The sequence below is a fragment of the Giraffa tippelskirchi genome, chromosome 1 (genome assembly GCF_054371585.1).
Source record: "Giraffa tippelskirchi isolate mGirTip1 chromosome 1, T2T-mGirTip1v1.2.pri, whole genome shotgun sequence".
NCBI lineage: Eukaryota > Metazoa > Chordata > Mammalia > Artiodactyla > Giraffidae > Giraffa > Giraffa tippelskirchi.
In genome coordinates, this window is record NC_137275.1 from 23,621,353 (window position 1) to 23,641,932 (window position 20,580).

General features: G+C 36.2%; 1 protein-coding gene across 22 annotated transcripts in view; it reads left to right on the forward strand.

Annotated features, from left to right (window-relative positions):
- The window catches only part of CNOT6L (CCR4-NOT transcription complex subunit 6 like), a 174,274-nt gene that overhangs the window by 44,695 nt on the left and 108,999 nt on the right, over positions 1-20,580 (forward strand). For 21 of the 22 annotated variants that reach the window (XR_014080616.1, XR_014080615.1, XR_014080618.1 and 18 more), the window contains 3 exons: positions 2,372-2,493; positions 5,683-5,869; positions 7,597-7,682. Coding sequence is in view for 16 of the 22 variants with exons in the window: in XM_081584363.1 (XP_081440489.1) it covers positions 2,372-2,493; positions 5,683-5,869; positions 7,597-7,682 (395 nt within the window). In the remaining 6 variants the exon portion in view is untranslated. The remainder of the gene's footprint in view (positions 1-2,371; positions 2,494-5,682; positions 5,870-7,596; positions 7,683-20,580) is intronic. The other variant, XM_081584304.1, reaches the window with a different exon arrangement.

A 20,580-nucleotide genomic window follows, 5' to 3' on the forward strand; every position in this document is an offset into this window, starting at 1 on the left:
TCCTACCAGCTATCTATTTTAGGCATGGTAGTATATATATGTCAGTTCTAATCTCCTAATTTCTCCCACTCTCCTCTTTTCCCCATAGTATCCACCTGTCTGTTCTTTATGATTACGTCGCTTTTCCTCCCCTGCTGTAGGTGCATGTATACCATTTTTTGCACTATGTTTTATGAAAATGATTTAAAATTAATGGAAGATAATTTGAAATTTTCATAGTCTTAGTTTTACCCATTGTTATTGTTGATGATGAATTTGTAGCATGTCTTTGGACCTGAATCCATTTGATTTGGTTTTGCTTATTAATCTTGTGTTTTTGTAGAATCTTACATTAGTATGTAGGAGTACCCACAGAGATGCATGTGCCTTATGGTGCATAGTAGAAATTCTAAAAACTTTATTACCTAAAAATGTGATATTCATAAATATTTTACATAGGCCACATAGGGTAAAAATCAAGTTTTTCTCCTGTGAAAAATGATCATATTTTTTGTGCTGTATGAAGATCTGGGACATTTATGGAAAATAAGACATGTTTAAGTATCACACAGTTATGTGATAAGATTAGAGCTGAAGAGCTTAACCAGGTTTGGAAGATAATTACTGTTAACAGATGAAAAAAATCTGGAAAACTTCCTCTTTGCTCCTTTTAGTAAATGGGAAGAAAGGACTGTTTTTCCTTCAGAAATACTAGGGCAAATTATGGGATGGGAAATTTTGATTGTACTCTTATAAGCTAGCTTTGATTTCTTGATACATAATAGAATTCTTCCTGTTTTTCTTTGTTCTCTCTATGTAACAAATTTCAGACCATCTGAAAGTAACTCTTCCATTGAGATGGAGGTTCTAAACTACTTGGAAACAGTCCCAGTTTTAGACACTTGGTTTTGGTGTGTATCTTTGTGTGTTAAAGTGTGAGCAAAGAACCAACTATAAATAGTATGCAGATACTGATAGATGCATTTGAACTGTGGTGTTGGAGAGGACTGTTGAGAGCCCCTTGGACTGCAAGGAGATCCAACCAGTCCATCCTAAAGGAGATCAGTCCTGGGTGTTCATTGGAAGGACTGACGTTGAAGCTGAAGCTCCAATACTTTGGCCACCTCATGCGAAGAGCTGACTCATTGGAAAAGACCCTGATGCTGGGAAAGATTGAAGGCAGGAAGAGAAGGGGACGACAGAGGATGAGATAGCTAGATGGCATCATCAACTCAATGGACATGAGTTTGGGTGGGCTCCGGGAGTTGTTGATGGACAGGGAGGCCTGGTGTGCTGTGGTTCATGGGGTTGCAAAGAGTCGGACGCGACCGAGTGACTGAACTGAACTAACAGCATGCAGGTGTTTAAGGCCTCTTGAATGGTTACTTTTATGGCTATTTGTCATCCGATTCATACATTGCACACTTGAGGAGTTTTATGTCTAGTTGTCACTGATGATTGTTCAGTTATTTTTTCAGTTATATAAAGAAAACTGTATAATACTACTTTCAATTAGGGTGGCCATGTAACTGATCATTCAAATTGGATGCTTTTGAGAATTATATTAATAGTTACCTAAGAATAACAGATAATAAACCAAGATTGGCCCATGTAAACCAAGATATATGATCTTAATTAAGATGCTTTTGATTACAAGTAACAGAAAACACAAACTCGTAGTTTAAACAATAAGCAAATAGACTGGCTTGTATATTCAAAAAACCCAGTGCTGAAGAGTGCTACAGGCATGATTTGGTGAGGACTCCGGCTTTGTTTCTCCATTTTCTAGCCTCTGACTGCTGTGTCTGGCTTCCCTTCTTGTTGTTGAATGATTGCCAAGAGTAGCTGAGGTTATCTTCTTTTTCATGTGTGACCAATAGGAGAAAGAAGCTTGCTCTTCCCATAAGTGTAAAATTAGTCTTAAGCCTAGTGATTATTAAATATTTCTGAACTAATCTCTGTGGCAGGGAGAATATCATGTGCTTATTGTCTTAGACATGGAATATCTGAATAGCATGAGGCAAGGAGGATAGAATTACCTTGGTTTTCTTAGACCAATCATAGTCCATTGAGGAAACTCTCAAAGTATCAGTCTTCTCTTGGAAAGCACAGCAGCTAAATGAAGAGGAAGGGGTGCAGTGAATGTTTGGGAAGCAACAACCATGTTTTATTGTGAAGTCCAGTGTCCTTGGTTCTTTGCATTTTCCTTGAGGCCTCTGTTACTAAATTCCTGCAGAAGCCTAGCATACTTTGCTTGTGTTTTCCTTCTAGTGAGAATTTAGGGGTAGCCTGGTAAGGGGGAAGCAAAAGAAAACTTACCATCCCATTTTTCTCCCTCTGTTTTATGTATAAGACTATAATAATTGGTCATCTTTTTTCTTTTTTCTCACAGACTAATAGGGATGCCAAAGGAAAAATATGATCCTCCAGATCCTCGCAGAATTTATACCATCATGTCAGCAGAGGAGGTAGCCAATGGGAAAAAATCTCACTGGGCAGAATTAGAAATCTCGGGTGAGTGAAATCTGAAGCATTTAATCTGGGATATGATCGCAATAATGAACAAAAGTTGAGTATTACATTTTTGTCATTGCTATACATTTTGAATTAGAGGAATTAATTGAAAAAATACAAGATGCTGAGGTACTTACTAGTGTTCAACTTGCTGTTTTATCTGTGACTAAATGTCTTTGTTCCCATTCTTTCTTTTGAGATTAATACCATGGGCCACAGGTGGCATTTAGAACTGAAGGCATTGGGAGTGCAGTTTCTAAGTAAAAACTTGTTCTTTGATATAATAGATTTTGTTTTAGCTATCGCAGAGTAATCATTTTTGCAAGTTGATATCTTTGCCATCATCTTATCATCCCATTGTTGGCAGAGTAGGAATCCTAGAAGCTATCTGTTTATTCTATAAAATGATAACTGTGTTACATGACTTTACATGTTTAGGATTTGTTAAAATAGAATCTGATTTCTGAAAACTCATAACCCCAGTCTAGTAGTGAGAAAAACATCAGACAAACTGAAGGACGTTCCACAGAGTTCTTAACTATTAATCTTCAAGATTGTCAGGGTCCTGAAAACAAGGAAAGAATGAGAAACTGTCATAGATGAGAGAAGACTTAAAGAGACATGGCAACTAAATGCAAAATGGTATCTTGGATCAAATCTTCTAACAAAAAGGTGTAAAAACTGGTGAAATTCAATTAAAGTTTGTAAATTAGTTAATACTAAAGTACCAATCTCGGAGAAGACACTGGCAGCCCACTCCAGTACTCTTGCCTGGAAAATCCCATGGATGGAGGAGCCTGGTAGACTGCAGTCCATGAGGTGGCAAAGAGTCGGACACGACTGAGTGACTTCACTTTCACTTTTCACTTTCATGCTTTGGAGAAGGAAATGGCAACCCACTCCAGTGTTCTTGCCTGGAGAATCCTAGGGATGGGGGAGCCTGATGGGCTGTCGTCTATGGGGTCGCACAGAGTCGGACACGACTGAAGCGACTTAGCAGCAGCAGCAGCAGCAGCAGCAGCAACAAAGTACCAATCTTAGTTTCCTAGTTTTGATAAATGTTGTTGTTTGGGCTTCCCTGGTGGTTCAGATGGTAAACAATCTAACTGCAATCCAGGAACCCAGGTTCGATCCCTGGGTCAAGAAGATCTCCTGGAGAAGGGAACTGACTCCAGTGTTCTGGCCTGGAGAATTCCATGGACAGAGGAGCCTGGCAGGCTACAGTCAATGGGGTCACAAAGAGGTGGACATGACTGAATAACTAATTCTTTCACTTAACGGGCTTCCCTGGTGGCTCAGATGGTAAAGAATCTGCCTGCAATGCAGGAGACCCAGGTTCTGTCCCTTTAGTCACTAAGTTGTGTTTGACTCTTTGTGACCCCATGGACTGTAGCCTGCCAGGCTTTCCCCAGATAGGGATTTCCCAGGCAAGAATACTGGAATGGGTTGCCGTTTCCTCCTTCAGGGGATCTTCTCCACCCAGGGATTGAACCCGGTCTCCTACATTGGCAGGCGTGTTCTTTACTACTGAGCCACTGGGAAACCTTTTACAAATGTACAGTGGTAGTATAATATGCTAGTAGTAGGGAAAACTGGCTGAGGGGTATATAGGAACTGCATTGTCTTGGTAACTTTTCTGTAAATCTAAAATTATTACAAAGTTAAAAATTTATTAAAACTTGAAGTATAAGTACAGTTTTTCTTTTATGAATCGATATAATACAGACTATATATAGAATGCAATTTTTTTCCCCAGTAGGCTTTCATTGGAAGAGTTAAACCCACATTAGAGTATAGCAGGAATTATGTGTATAGTCTCTAAAAGGTAACTGGGTGGATAGGTGATTGGTAATTTTAAAATAATGAATATGAGCAAATCCTACTAGGTTAACCCAGGATTTCTCAACTTGGCACTGTTGACACTTCCGGCTAGACAGTTCTTTGTGGTTGGAAGTGGTCGTGTGCACGTCGATGTTCAGCAGCATTCCTGGACTCTACCCACTAGATAGTGGTAGCACTCCTCTGGTTTTGCAACCTAAAATGTTTCCAGATTGCCAGAGTCCCAGTGTTGTCTCTGATTGATAATCCCTTGGTTACCCCTAGGTAAAAACTTAAGTGTTTTATTTACTAGAACCTCTTTTCACTTGAAAACTTTATTTCCTATTAAAATGCAAAATCTTAGTTAATACTTGAAGCCTGATTATAAACAAGGTCAAGGAACCTGTGATAGAAAGAACCCTGGACAGAAGATCTAAATTCGAGTCTACTGCTTGATAGCCATATGACAAACAGCACTTCCCTATTAAGAATTTTTTGCCCTCTGTATCTTCCACTGCTCTTTTAATCAAAATCTTTTACCATTTTACTTTGGTAAAAAGTTTTAAAAGTCTGTTCATATAAGTTTATTGTTAAGGTAATATCATGTTTTATAGAAGTTGAAACTCTGTGATTTGCTTAGGCTTAATATGGCTAACAAATGGTAGAAATTAGGACTCTGAACCAAGTCTTCCAACTTTTTCCAGTATGTGTTCTACCATAGCTGTCAGATGCTGACTCATTGGTAAAGCTTAATGTGTGACCATTCCTGGAGTGCGTTGCACTTAATGCAGAATCTTAAACCAGATTTATTAATGTATAATTGAAATATGAGAAAGCTAGGGAAGGTATCCCCTTTGGGAGTAAAATGATTTTCCTGGTGGCTAATCTAAGATTGGTTCTAAATTGTAGCAATTACTCTTGTCTATTTAAAGTTTGTAGACTAATTCAGGCCCTAGGTATAGATAAGCCTTGTACTGTTAATTTTCATGAAGTATGTGAGAAGTGCTTTGTTAGTACCATGACTTAAAGAAAAAAAATTCACGACCATTCTACTGCAAAAGTTCAGGTCAGCCCCATGCTTTCTCCTTGAGACATGTGATCACTCTGAATTCTAGGGTCTCCTCGTTTTGTTGCATCTTATTTTAATACATGGTAGATTCATGAGAAAGAATGGCTGTCAGACAAAAGTTACATGGAATTAAAGAAGGACCAGTTGTGTTTGGAAGCAGTCAAAAGCATTTAATGCAAAATTAAAATGTCACGGTCAGAGTATCTGTATGCATTTGCGGGCTTTTCTCCCACTTTTTGGTGCTTGTAGCTCAGTCTTTGTCTTGGACCTAGAGTTTAATGAATCAATATTTTGCCTTTTAGGTAGAGTGCGGAGCTTAAGTACATCACTTTGGTCATTGACACACTTGACAGCGCTGCACCTAAATGACAATTACCTTAGTCGCATTCCACCTGATATTGCCAAGCTTCATAATCTGGTTTACCTGGATCTGTCATCCAATAAACTCAGAAGTTTACCAGCAGAACTAGGAAACATGGTGTCTCTCAGGTGAGAAAATATAAATGTGACTCACTGTATAAAATTGTAAATTTACCAAATACAAATATTATGGGAGGTTACCCATCTTATAATAGGCTTTCCATATGTATGTGAAGATCAAATGATATAAGTTGTCTAAGCACAGTACTTGAGTTGGCCTCCATGGAATGTTTCTTTTCCTTCCTTCCTTCAAATTTGGAGTTTTCTGGCTGGAAATGTGCATGTATTATCAATTTATTTTGACAGACTTGAGGTGGGATAGGACTAAAATACTTTATTCTTGCTTTACACTCAAGTGACAAATCTCATCAGAATTATTTGGGGCTAGACTAGTCTAGACTAATCAGAAATAACTGGGAAAATAAGATTTGCTTATTAGTAAAGCTTTTAGGAACATATTTTACAAGCAAGGTATACTTACACATTACAACTCCTTAAGGAAACCATAAAAACCTGATAATAAGTGGATTTATTTTTCAGGATTCTTTAAGAAACCCTGGTGGGTCAGATGGAATCTGCCTGCAATGTGGGAGACCCGGATTTGATCCTTGGGTCAGGAAGATCCCCAGGAGAAGGGAATGGCAACCCACTCCAGTATTCTTTCCTGGAGAATTCCACGGCCGAGGAGTCTGGTGGGCTACAGTCCATGGGGTCTCAAAGAATTGGACACGAATGAATGACTAACACAAACAAAAACAGGATTCTTTAAGAATTTCTTCATAGGTGAAAAAAGTTTATAGGCATCTTGAGACCTTGTATGTGATGTGCTTAGTCACTCAGTCGTGTCTGACTCTGTGACTCCATGGAGTGTAACCTGCCAGGTTCCTCTGTCCATAGAATTCTCTGGCAAGAAGACTGGAATGGGTTTCTATTTCCTCCTCCAGGGGATCTTTCCGACCCAAGGATTGAACCCACGTCTCCTAGGTCTCCTCCATTGCAGATGGATTCTCTACCCATTGAGCCGTGGGGGAACCAATGAAAACAAGGATTGCTTTTCTACTGCTGAGTAGTAATGTTAAAGAATTGCTATCATATGTTTAAACTTAAACATTTAATATTTAAAAATCTTGTTCACCATCCCTTTACTATATGTTTTTGTTACTTTTTTATACTTCTTAGGTGTTTGATTTTATACCTTTTAGTCATTAATTAATAACACTGGCCATTTATTTTCTTTATAATCTGCCCCACATTTCACAGTCATAAATTCAGATCTTCATGTGTGCTGTCCTGTTTATACTATCCTGTGCTTTATTTTTAATGTTTATATTCTCTGTCAGGGATTGTTGTATCTTGAAGTGATTATAGTTGTAATGCTATAAAAATTGAATGGGTTACTGGCTACTGTAGTAAATTCTGAAGTTTATTTTAAAAAAATTATTTTTTTCTATGATTGAGGCTAGGTTCCAGAATATCTGCTGTCTTTGGATACATAAAATATCTCTCTCTCCTGATCTGTATCTGAGAGGAATTTTGGGTGAGCGAGAAAAAGGAGTGGATTTGAGAGTGATATACAATTCCTATACCTTTAATTTGTGTTAGAGAATGAGTAAATTCATAGAAACACTGTTAGTAAATGTGGTAGTTAAAATATTTTCGGATAAATGTAGAGAAATATGCCTTGATTGTAGATATCACTCATGATATCTTAAAAGGCAGGTTAAGAATAGCAACTGTGAGTGTGTTAATAAAGTTTGATACATTAAAATAGTTTGTTTCTTTTTTCTTTAAAACAGGGAATTGCTTTTAAATAACAATCTGTTACGGGTTTTGCCTTATGAACTTGGTCGGCTCTTCCAGCTACAAACTCTAGGTTTGAAAGGTGAGTGGTTTTTTCTTTTTTAAATGATGGCATTGACGCTCAGTATTGAAGCTTTCTTAGCCTCTTAAAGGCCATTTTGGTTACAGTTAGGTCAGGTTTTAGTATAATTTTGAGAATATAACCATATGTTCCTCTTAAGAGAAAAGTGATTCTTCTGTATCAAATTGAGCTTCAGGATTTCAACAAGCTCCCATCATTTTAACAAACTTGTATGGAGGAAAAATTTTTTAATTTTATTTTTAATTTTCTGTAAACCTCTGAATTTTCTTTGAGGAGATATTTTAAATTAACACTTAGCACTGTAGTTTTTTTTTCCCATTTAAAAAAAATTTAAAAACAATGATGTAACGTAATAAATTTTAACCTCAGTCAGAATGTCTGATTTTGATAGAGTAGATAGCATTAACATATAAGGGAAAAGCATAACAGTAAAAATGAGATATACATAGTAAGTGTAGTTGTTTGTATATAAGCATATTAATCCAAAATACATGTTCCTCTGATGTTATCATCTCAGTTTGAGATGAAAGTCATATTCAAATCACGTAAATACTTGTTTTGTGTATTTTTGTCTTACAGCATAGCATAGGAAGAAGGGCTTATTTTGAATGCAGAGGACTAAATGCAGATTTACTGTATTGGTTAGAACATTTTTTGTGATAATAAGGAATGAACATTAATCAAAGCCTTTTAAAATATACACTTTGTATGTTTTGTTTTCCTTCTTCAAAGACTACTAAGTCTCATGAACATGTTCTGTTTGTGTTTGCTTAAGTCATACAATGGAGCATTAAGAAAGAAGCTAGAGTAAGAGTGAGGACTGCTGACGTTATTTGTTGAAATGAATGAAATGACAAAAGTGGTATTAGGCTTCCTTATACAATTAATCCTTTGTAAATTGGGTCATTATATGAATGGTCTAACTTGTGATTTTAGTTTCTTTGTAGGATTTTACTGCCTTTTTTTTTTTTTTTTTTAAATCATGTATGAAGTAAACAGACAGGGGGATACTTATCATCTAAAATATTTTCTTGAGGATTCACCCAAGGTGTTTGAAATTTAACTGTTTGGACAGTTAAATTTCACCTTATTCTCTATATGTTAAATCTTAGTCTTATAGTTGAAACAATTATCCAGCTAGAGTTGGAGTGGGGGCTTCTGTTCCTTTCTTTTAATAAGTATGAATGATTATCATTTTGTATAATCTTAGATTTCACGAAATATGGAACTTACAATTTCATACTGATTATAATAATTGTATATTTTTTGTCTCCAAAGATAACCATTGTTTCTTACTTTCAAGATCAATCAGAAGAGCTGTTTTCCTCCTTCTCATATTGATGGAGAGCATGTTAATGACAAATAAATAATTTGCTATTGAACCCAGTTGGACTTACCTTTATACTGTGTAACATTCCTGAAAAAGCAAATATTGTGTATCTTCTGTTTCACAACTCTATTCCATGTTATCTCATGTAGAGACATGTTCTCAGAAAATTTATACTATGTATCAACTGAATGAATCATCTGGAATATCTATTGTCTCCTTAGTCCTTCATTCCTTATTACCGGTTAAAATGTTAGTCTTCCAAACTATAATCTTTGGTTGGCCTATGATTTTAGAGTTTTGTCTGCTGATGGTTCATATTTGTTAAAATCTCCCTTTAGACTTTCAACTCAGGCACCAGTTCTGCTTTACTAGATGCAACTTAGTTTTCTCTGTGCTCTCGAATAAATTCCTTTTTGGTAAACTTCAGTTTGTTCTATGGTAAATGCCTGTATGCAGCCCTTTCCTTTTCTATGAAGATTTGTTTTTCTGGCAGTGCTATTTATGTTCAGGTAATCAGTATGGAAGAGTAAGGACCTTTTAGAAATGAAAGAAAACCAGAGCCCTTCCTACCTTCTTTCATAACTGTATTTTTTTTTAATTAGCTTATTTTCTATTTTTTTTACTTTACAATATTGTATTTGTTTTGCCATACATTGCCATGAATCCTCCATGGGTGTACATGTTTTCCCCTTCCAGAACCCCCCTTTCACTCCCCTCCCCGTCCCATCCCTCCGGATCATCCCAGTGCACCAGCCCCGAGCACCCTGTATCATGCATTGAACCTGGACTGGCAATTCGTAACTTTAAAATGGTAAAAACAGGGTTGGTTTTATGAAGGAATTGAAGGAATAAAGTGTCCCTAATGAATGGTAGCTGTATATTCTTCAGGGAGGTAAAACTTGAAATAATTCATCATCAATTTTAATAACCACATAGTGGTATTTTGTGTCTAAAAAAGGGGGAGGGAGTAGAATGGAGCATTTAATAGTGTTGTGATATATTTAAAAGAAACAATGAAAATGGATTGCCTCTGAGATCCCATTTTGGCTTCAAACTAGAAAAACGAGTGCCTTTCTTCCATTTCCTGTCTTCCTCTGAAGCATAGATACTGACATTTTGATAATGATTTTGATCATCCTGGCTCACCAAGTTAATTTTTAGAAATTCTATTTTGAGACTTGAGGAGTATGAGTGGTGGGTTGGGTATTTCAGGAGTTAGGATACAAAGAAGGCCGATTTAAAAACTACATTCATGGCCAGTCCAGTAAGCTGGAAATGTTCTGTTAAGTCACTTAAAAGACAAATTCAAACTCTATTAGTTTTATGAAAAAAAAAGGTGTAAGTTTTAAATAATTCAAAATTCATGTCCTAAAGTAAAGCAATACTTTCTCTGACATATGGGCCAAAGAGTTCCTCAAGCATTAAACATTCATGTCCCCAAATAATAAAAAGTTTATGACTTTAATAACTTTGAAAATTTCCACCTTTCTCCCACGAATTGCTTATCTCTCTTAAAATAAAAAGGAGTGTGACAGTTGAAGATTCTTTTACTATGTGAACTTTTAAATTCACTAAATATATCATAATATACAAAGTAAGATTTTAAAGAAAATAATAAAATGAATAACTACATACCCGTTTATCTAACATTCTCAGTACCTTTTTAAAAGTAGCATTTTAAAAATTCAGTTGTCACTCATATAGGAGGCAAGTACTTACTTCTGTGTTATCTAATGAGCGTCTGTAAATCAATAAGTGAAAGATAATCTATCAGAGAGCATTGTTGTTCAGTCACTAAGTAGTGTCTGACTCGTTGTGACTCCATGGACTGCAGCACACCTGGTTTCCCTGTCCTTCACTATCTCCCAGAGTTTGCTCATACTCATGTCCATTGAGTCAGAGATGCCATCCAACCATTTCATCCCCTGTCACTCCCTTCACCTCTTGCCCTGAATCTCTCCCAGCATCAGAGTCTTTTCCAATGAGTCGGCTCTTCACAACAGATGGCCAAAGTTTTGGAGCTTCAACATCAGTCCTTCCAATGTGTATTCAGGGTTGATTTCCTTTAGAATTGACTGGTTTGATCTCCTTGCAGTCCAAGGGACTCTCAAGAGTCTTCTCCAACACCACAGTTCAAAAGCATCAATTCTTTGGCGCTCAGCCTTCTTTATGGTCAAGCTCTCACAACCATACATGACTATTGGAAAAATCATAGCTTTGACTATAGGGACCTTTGTTGACAAAGTATGTCTCTGGCTTTTTAATACACTAAATTTGTAGTAACTTTCTTCCAAGGAGCGTCTTTTAATTTCATGGCTGCAGTCACTGTCTGCAGTGATTTTGGAGCCCAAGAAAATAAAATTTGTCACTGTTCTTACTTTTTCCCCATCTATTTGCCAGGAAGTGATGAGACCAGATGCCATGATCTTAGTTTTGTGAATGTTGACTTTTAAGCCAGCTTTGTCACTCTCCTCTTTCACTTTCATCAAGAGGCTCTTTAGTTCCTCTTCACTTTGTGCCATTGGAATGGTATTGTCTGCATATCTGAGATTGTTGATATTTCTCCCGGCAGTCTTGCTTCCAGCTTGTGAATGTTCTAGCCCAACATTTCCCATGAAGTACTCTGCATATAAGTTAAATAAGCAGAATGACAATATACAACCTTGACATACTCCTTCCCTAATTTTGAACCAATCTGTTGTTCCATGTCTGGTTCTAAGTGTTGCTTCTTGTCCTGTATACAAGTTTCTCAGGAGACAGGTAAGGCGGTCTGATATTCCCATGTCTTTACGAGTTTTCCACAGTTTTTTGTGATCCACACAGTCAAAGACTTTAGCATAGTCAGTGAAGCAGAGTAGATTTTTGTTTGGAATTCCCTTGCATTTTCTAGGAATGTTGGCAATTTGATCTCTGGTTCTTCTGCCTTTTCTAAATCAAGATTATACATCTGGAAATTCTTGGTTCACGTACTGTTGAAGCCTAGCTTGAAGGATTTGAGCATGATCTTGCTAGCATGTGAAATGAGTTCAGTTGTATGGTAGTTTGAGCAAGCTATTAAGTTAGCCAATTACTGTTTCACGGATAGTGGTAGAAGACATGAGACACTTGGGTCAGAAACAAAGAACGTTATCACTCAAGCTACAAGATGGGCCCAGACACACGTTGTGTACACACAGTTTGCATTGCAGTTGAGTAATCCAAGTCCAAAGATCCAGCACTTTGCAAGCAAGCAACAAATATTATGGCTAACTACAAAAAACTAGTCTTGCTTCCGCAGAGGTGCAAAGAGTTCCATGGAACTAGTGCTCTGGCTGCCTTGACCTATTTGTGAATAGTTGCCTATTTAGCTACAGAACCTGCTGCATATCATGAGACAGATAAACCTCAGAATCAGTTACACTCTCAAAGAATGAGGAAGGGAACACAGGGACACTGATGGACTGCCTTTCCCAACAGTTTTTTAAAGAGATTTTTCATGTATGTTCACGAATAAGATAGACCTGTATTTTACTGTTCTTATTTAATTTTCTCAAAGAGTTTGTATAGTATGCAATTAATCCATTTCTTGAAATTTTTGTGGAACAAGGCTATAAAGCTATCATTGCCTGGTGAAACTATCACCTCAATGTATTTGTAGTTATAAGAACCATCAAGTCCTTCTAATTGTTCATGAGTCAGTTTTGCTGGACCATATCTGTAATATTGAAATTTTTTAGCTTTTTAATGTTTTCAGATTTGTTTGCATAAAAGTGTTCATGATATTCTCTAGATATATTTTTAAGCTCTGTTTATATTACCCCTTTCTTCATTAGTAGGATTATTTGTGCCTTCTTTTTTTCTAATTTATTTCCCCAGAGGTTTGTCAGTTATGTTCTTTTCAGTGAATCAGGGTTGCCTTTTATTTTTTAAAAACTGGTTTGTTTCTGTTTTTCTTTATTCTGTTGTTCCATTTATCAATATTACATTTTTTTCCTTTTTGAGTTGGATATATGGCTTATTCATACTTAGATTTCCTTATTTGAAAATAAAAGTATTTAAGATCATTTTTTTTTTGGTCAAGACTATAAATTTACTTGGCAGTATTTTGGCATCCCATGATTTTGATATGAAACATTCTCATTGTTTTGGCCTAAGTATTATTATTATGCATGTGTGCCTGCTAAGTCTCTTCAGTTGCGTCCAACTCTTTGTGACTCTGTAGACTGTAGCCCACCAGGCTCCTCTGTCCCTGAGATTCTCCAGGCAAGAATACTGGAGTGAGTAGCTATGCCCTCCTCCAGGGGATCTTTCTAACCCAGGGATTGAACCTGTGTCTCATGTCTCCTGCATTGGCAGGCAGGTTCTTTACCATTTGCACCGCCTGGGAAGCTTTATTATTAATATAGGTTATCATATCTTCTTTGACTCATCAGTTATTTAAAATTTCCATGCATGTGTGACTTTAGATTAGCTTTCTTTTATTGTTAGCTTTAAACTTAATTGCATTATAGGCAGTTAACATAGCCTGTATGACTCAGTTCTTTTACATCTGTTGATTCTTGCTTTATGGCCTGTGTGTGATCAATTTTTATAAATGTTTTACTGCATCTGAAAAGAGTATTGTTTCTCTAATTGTTAGGTACACGACTATATATATTTCTCTATTATATCAAATTTGTTGGTGTTCCTCAGATGTTCTGTATCTTTATAAATTTTTGGCTGTTTACTTTTTGAATAATTAAGTTGTATATGCTAACATTTCCATTTAAATGCTGGATTTGTTCATTTCCCCATGTAGTTTTGTCAGCTTTTGCTTTATAGCCTTTGAGATTATTTTATTAGGTATACCATCTATGCCTGTATATTTCTCTTGCTGTTGCTCAGTTGTTAAGTCGTGTCTGGTTTTTTGTGACCCCATGGACTGTAGCATGCCAGCTTTCCCTGTCCCTAACTATTTCCCGGAGTTTGCTCAAATTCATATCCATTGAATCAGTGATGCTATCCAACCATCTCATCCTCTATCTGCATCTTCTCCTTTTGCCTTCAGTCTTTCTCAGCATCAGGGTCTTTTCCAGTGAGTTGGTCGTTCACATCAGGTGGCCAAAGTATTGCTCTACCTTCAGGTAAATTGAACCTGATATTAGGTCCTGAGCCTTTTGTTAGTGTTTTCATCTTATAGTCTTTGTTATTTAATATAATGGCTATACAAGTTTTCTTTTGGAAATTGTTTGTATCTTTTTTCATTTGTTTACTTTCAGCCTTTCTGTGTACTTACGCTTAGATGTCTCTTACAAATAGTATATAATTGGTCTTTGTTCTTAATCTAGTCTGACATTTTTTGTTTTTAATGTGTGGGTTCAGACCAGTTGCCTTAACTCTGTTCCAGTTGTTGATATTCTTATATTGTTGCCATCCTACATTTTGATTCCATTCTTTGTGTGATTTTTCTCTTTTTGCCTTTCTAAAAACAGATTTTTTTCCCCCTTGTTCATTGCTCAACCTGTATACTTCTGTTGGTTTGGTATTTGTACATTTTATTTCTGGATTCTTAGTGGTCACTCTTGAAATTGTATTTTGAATATATTTTTGAAAAAACTAAATTTTTATCAACTTTTTTACTAAACTATTTGCATGGAGTGAAAATGACCTCTTTGTTGACAGACATTCACATTTGGTAAATGTTGACAGATGTATGCAGTTGCATAGCCACCAGTACAGTTGAGAGATAAGATTGTTCTGTTATCCTCCAGAATTCATTTGTGTTGGTTGAAGTCAACACCTTCTCCTACTATCAGCCCTCAGCAAGTACTTTTCCAGAAATGTCATATATGGAAACATAGTATGTAAACTTTTGAGTCAGGATTGTTTCATTTAGCTTAATGTATTTGAGGTTCATCAGTGTTGTGTATTTCGATAGTGCATTTCTATTGCTGAGTAGTATCTGACTGTGTGGATATACTACCAAATTTTATCTGTTCACAAGTTGAAGGACATTAGGGTTGTTTCCAGTTATGGTTGATTAGGGATAAAGGCACTGTAAACATTTGAATAGATTTCTGTGTGAAGTAAGTTTCTCTTTTCCTTGGGTAAATAGATAGGAATGAAACTGCCAGGTGGTATGGTAAATGTATGTTAAACCTCCTAAGAAACTGCCAAGACTGTTTATCTGGCTGATAATGGAGCGTAGTGGATTTTTCATTTTGTATTCCTGCCAAATATATGAGAGGGTTTTATTTGGCTGTGCCTTCTTGTCAGCACTTTTTGGTATTATCAGTATGTTCTATTTTTTTTCATCCTGGTGGGATATAGTAATATCTCATTGTGGTTTAAATTTGTCATTTCTCTGATGAGTAATTATGGCAACTTTTGCCTAATTGATATTTTCTAATTACTGAGATTTTGAGAGTTCATTAAATGTTCTGGATTCAGGTCCTTTTTAAAGTATGTTTTACAGATGTTTTCTCCAGTCTATGGCTTGTATGTTTATTTTCTCGATTAGAACCTTTTAAAAAGCAATTTTCCATTTCGTGGCAGTCCTATTTATCACTTGTTTTCGTCTATGAATTGTCTTTGGTGCCATACCTAAGATGTATTATTTGCCTTATCCAAGTACATGAAGATTTTCTTGTAGAAATGTTATAGTTGGGTTTTACATATGGGTCTGTGGTCTGTTTTGAGTTAATTTTTGTGTATATGGTGCAAAGTTTATTCATTTACATAGGCACACCCAGTCATTCCAGCTGTTTATTGAAAAGGTTATACTTTCTGCATGAGTTTTCTTGCAACTTTGACAAAGCTTATTAGACCCAAAGATGTGTGGGTCTACTGTTAGATATATTATCCTGTCCACTGGTCTATGCGAATACCAAAATATTTGATAACTGTCACTTTATGATAAGCTCCAGGATTATATAGTATGAGTTCTCCAACTCTGTAGTTATTTTTCAAAATTGCATTGACAGATCTAAAAGCTTTGCATTTCCATATAACTTTTAGAATCAGCTTATAATTTTTGTAAAATATCCTGCTGGAATTTTTATTGGAATTGTATTGAATATGTAGATCAGTTTAGAGGAAGAATAAATATCTTAATCTTGACACTTAATATTGAGTCTTCCAGTCTCTGTGTACCTCTTCATTTACGCAAGTTTTCTTTAGTTTGTCAATGTTTTGTAGTTTTCAGCATGCAGATCTTGCAAATATTTTGCTAGGTTTATATATTTTTGCTGGATTTGCTATTTATTTGATGTTATTTTAAATGATGTTGCCTTTTAAATGTCCAGTTATTCACTGATATTTTATAGGATTAAAATGCAGTTTATTTAAAAGTGTATTGACCTTGTCCCTTGAAACATTTGTAAGCATATTACTTCTAGGAACTTTTACAGCTTTTAAATATGTGAATATAGATCTTTTCTTTTCTTTCTTTCTGTGTTTTTTTTGCTTTATCACACTGCCGAGGACAATATTAAATAGAAATGGTGACACTGCACATTCTTGCTCCATTCTCAGCTTTAGGTAGAAAAGTGTCCAGTCTTTCATTGTGAATTATGTTATTAATAGCTGCAAGCTTTCTGGTAGATGCTTTTTCAGGTTAAGTAAATTTCCCTTCTGTTACTTTGGGCTTTCCTTGTGGCTCAACTGGTAAAGAATCCACTTGCAATGTGGGAGGCCTGGGTTTGATCCCTGGGTTGGAAAGATCCTCTGGAGAAGGGAAAGGCTACTCATTCCGGTATTCTGGCCTGGAGAATTCCACGGACTGTAGAGTCCAAGGAGTGGCAAAGAGCTGGACGTGACTTTCACTTTTCACTTTTCTATTACTTCACTTGCTGAGGATTTTTGTCATTAGTACAAGTTGAATTTGGTTAAATACTTTCTCTTCAACTGTTGAGATGATCATGACTTTTCTTCTTTATTTGCTGAATTACATTGGTGGTGCTTCAGTAATAATCAGCCTTCTGTCAATAGATAGAACTCACCTTCTTCTCCCATTTTAAATACCACTTGACCATAATGTATTCTGTTTTTAATATATTGTTGAAATACTGTGTTGCTAGTATTTTGTTGAAGATTTATACATTTATGATAGACATTCTGTAGTATATTTTTTGCAATGCTTTTGTCTGGCTTGATACCAGGATACTGCTGACTTTGTAAATTGAATTGAAGTGTTATTCAAACATCTTGAATAGTTTCCATTTGTATTATTGCTTTCTTACATTATGGGATGAATTTTCCAGTAAAAATATATGGGCCTGAAGTTTTTTTTGTTGAAAAGTTTTTAACTACTAATTTCAGTTTTTCATTAATACAAGACATTGAGGTTATCCTTATCTCAATGTAGCCACTTCTGCTCTCTTGGTTACTGTTTGTAGGGTGTATCTCTTTCTGTAAAAGATTACTTTCAGTCTATTTTTGTCTTTATAGTGTACCTTTTCTAGACAGCATGTAAGTCTTGTTTCATTAGTCATTCTGCAGTTCTCTGCTTTTTAATCTGAGTTTAATCCACTTACATCTAATGTGTTTGCTGATAAAGTGAGATTCATGTTAGTTATTTTGCTATTTGTTTTCTGTATGTGTTATGTTCTTTTTGTTCCACTGTTCCTCAATTAATGCCTTCTTTTGTGCTAGATGGATATTTTCCCATGCACCAATTTAATTCCCTTGTTTCTTTTGCTGTATTATTTTGAGTTATTTTCTTAGTGATTACCTTAAGGATTACAGTTAACATCTTAGTGTATAGTAATTTAATTTGGATTAGCAGCAATTTAACTTCAGTAATATAAAAGAACTTTGCATCTTTATCTCCAGTCACTTCTCTTTTATGCTGCTATCATTACAAATATCATCTTTTTACATTGTGTGCCTGTCAATGTAGATTTGTAATTATTGCTGTGTGCAGTTATCTCTTATATTAGATAGGAAAAAAGTTAGAAAATTAAATTTACACTGTCTTTTATATGTTACTGTGTGGAATACCTTTACTGGTACTCTGAGTTTTCATATGAATTCAAATTACTGTTCTGTTTTCTTTCAGTTCAGCTAACAGAATCTGTTTAGCATTTCCTGAGGGGTTAGTATGCTAGTGAGAAACCCAGGTTTTGTTCATTGGAGAATATCTTACTGTCCCCCTTATTTTTGAAGGCTGTTTTTGCTGGATATAGAATTCCTGGTTGATAGTTCTTTTTATTTTTCCCATAGTACTTGGAATGTGTTGTTCTACTGCCTTTTGGCTTCTGTAGTTTCTGATGAGAAAATCAGCTGCTAATCTTATTTTGAGGCTCTGTACACAATGTGTCACTTCTATCTTAGATTCTTTGACTTTGCACAGTTTTATTATAATTTGTCCAGGGTCTCTCTTACATTTTATTTTACTTGGAGTTTATTTGGCTTCTTCTATTAATGTTTTTCATTAAATTTGGGATGCTTTTGACCATTATTTCTTTAAATTTTTTTCCTGTTCTTCTCCTCCTCTTCTGGGACTCTCATTATGTATAAGTTGGTATTCTTGTTGTCTGATAGATCTCTGAGCTCTGTTAATTTTTCTTCATTCTTTTTTCTTTCTTTTCCTCAGACTGTAATTTCAGATAACTTCTCTTCAAGGTCACAGATCTTTTCTTCTACCTGTCCAATACTGCTCTTGAGCCCTTCCAGTGGGTTTTTTTTTTTTTTAATTTTATAATTTCTATTTTGTTCCTTTTATAATTTCTGTTTATTTTTTGATATTCTTTATTTAGTGAGATGTCATTCTCATACTTGAATTCTTTAGGCATGGTTTTCTTCAGCTCTTTAAGCATATTAAAATAGTAGATTTCAAAGTCTTTTCTAGTAAATCCTTGGGTACAGTTTTTATTCTTCTTAGGGACAGTTTTTGTTGATGGATCTCTTCCCTGTGTTTGGGACATACTCTCTTGTTTCTTTGTGTGTTTCGTAGGTTTTTTTGTTAAGAATTGGACTTTTAAAATAATGTGGCAACTCTGAAATTAAACTCTTTCCCCTTCCTGGGGTTGTCTGTTGTTGCTGCTTGTTGTTTATGTTGTTTGTTGCTTTAGTGATTTCTCAGAACTAATTTTGTATGCTTTATCATGTGTGGCCATTGAAGTCTTTATTCAGTTTATGGTCAGCTAATGCTTGGCCAGAGATTTTGATCAATGCCTGTAACCAGTAAGTCTCCCACTCTTGGCCAAATGGCTCAGTGTGTGTTTGGGGGCAAACAATCAGTAATCATCCAGGAAGTTTATAATTCTTCCTTGTCCTTCACTTCTTTCATTGCATAACCTCAAGGTCAGACAAGAGATGAGAGCTTAGGCTGTTTTTAGGTTTTTTTCCTAAACATGTGCATAGGTCTCCATATATATATATATATATATTACCTTCTGGAGTCCCAGGAATTTGTCAGAGCTTTTCAGAGCCCATATTTACATCTCATTTCCAAGCTTTTTCTTTTAAACCTTTTGGTTAGTCTGCTATTTGCTCCAGATATTTCCTGGATCTCGGGCACCTACAAATTTAAGACATTTGCCAATGGTAACTTCCTCCCTCTCCTCCAGGAAGAAATCTCTTAACTCTCGGCAAGAGTCAGCTTCCAATCTCTTTACATATTGGAGCAGAAAACAAAGTACTGATCTCTCTAGAGCTCCAATTTATCGTACATTAAGATTTCTTGTTCTAAGTCCCATATTTTATTGTCTCATGTTTTACATCTTTTTGCTCAGTGCTGCATTCTGGGTAATTTCTTTGGATATAGTTTTCCTCTTTATTTGTTTTATTTTCAGCTGGTGTAATCTACTACCTAACTCATTCATGGTTTCTTGTTTTGTTTCATTTTGTTTTTGTTGTTTTTTGGTCTTCCCTGGTGGCTCAGACGGTAAAGAACCAGCCTGCAGTGCAGGAGACCTGGGTTCAATCCCTGGGTCAGAAAGATCCCCTGGAGAAGGAAATGACAACCCACTCCAGTGTTATTGCCTGGAGAATTCCATGGGCAGAGCAGCCTGGCCTGCCACAGTCTCTGCGGTCGCAAAGAGTTGGACACAACTGAGCAACTAACATACTTGGGCAGCACCACACAGCATGTGGGCTCTTAGTTCCCCAGCCAGGGATCTAACCTGCTCCCCTGCAGTGGAAGTGTGGATTCTTAACTACTGGACTGCCAGGAAGGTCCCTCATTCATGGTCCCCACCCCCAATACTTTATTAGTTATGATTACATACAGTGCGTGCTTGCGTGTGCACTCAGTTGCTTCAGTTGTGTCCAACTCTGTGACCCTGTGGACCATAGCTAGCCAGGCTCTTCTGTCCATGGGATACTCCAGGCAAGAATACTGGAGTGGGTAGCTATACCCTCCTCCAGGGGATCTTCCCAACCTAGGGATTGAACTTGCGTCTCCTGTGTTGCAGGTGAATTCTTTAGCACTGAGCCACCAGGGAAGCCCAATTACGTACAGTAAAATACCTAAATACTTAAGGATGCTGCTTGGCTAATTTTGACAAAAACATACATCTGTGTAACCACTACCTAGCTCAAGATGTAGAACATTTCCATCAACCTGGAAGTTTCCTTTTCCACTTTCAAGTCAGTTGGAAACTGCTA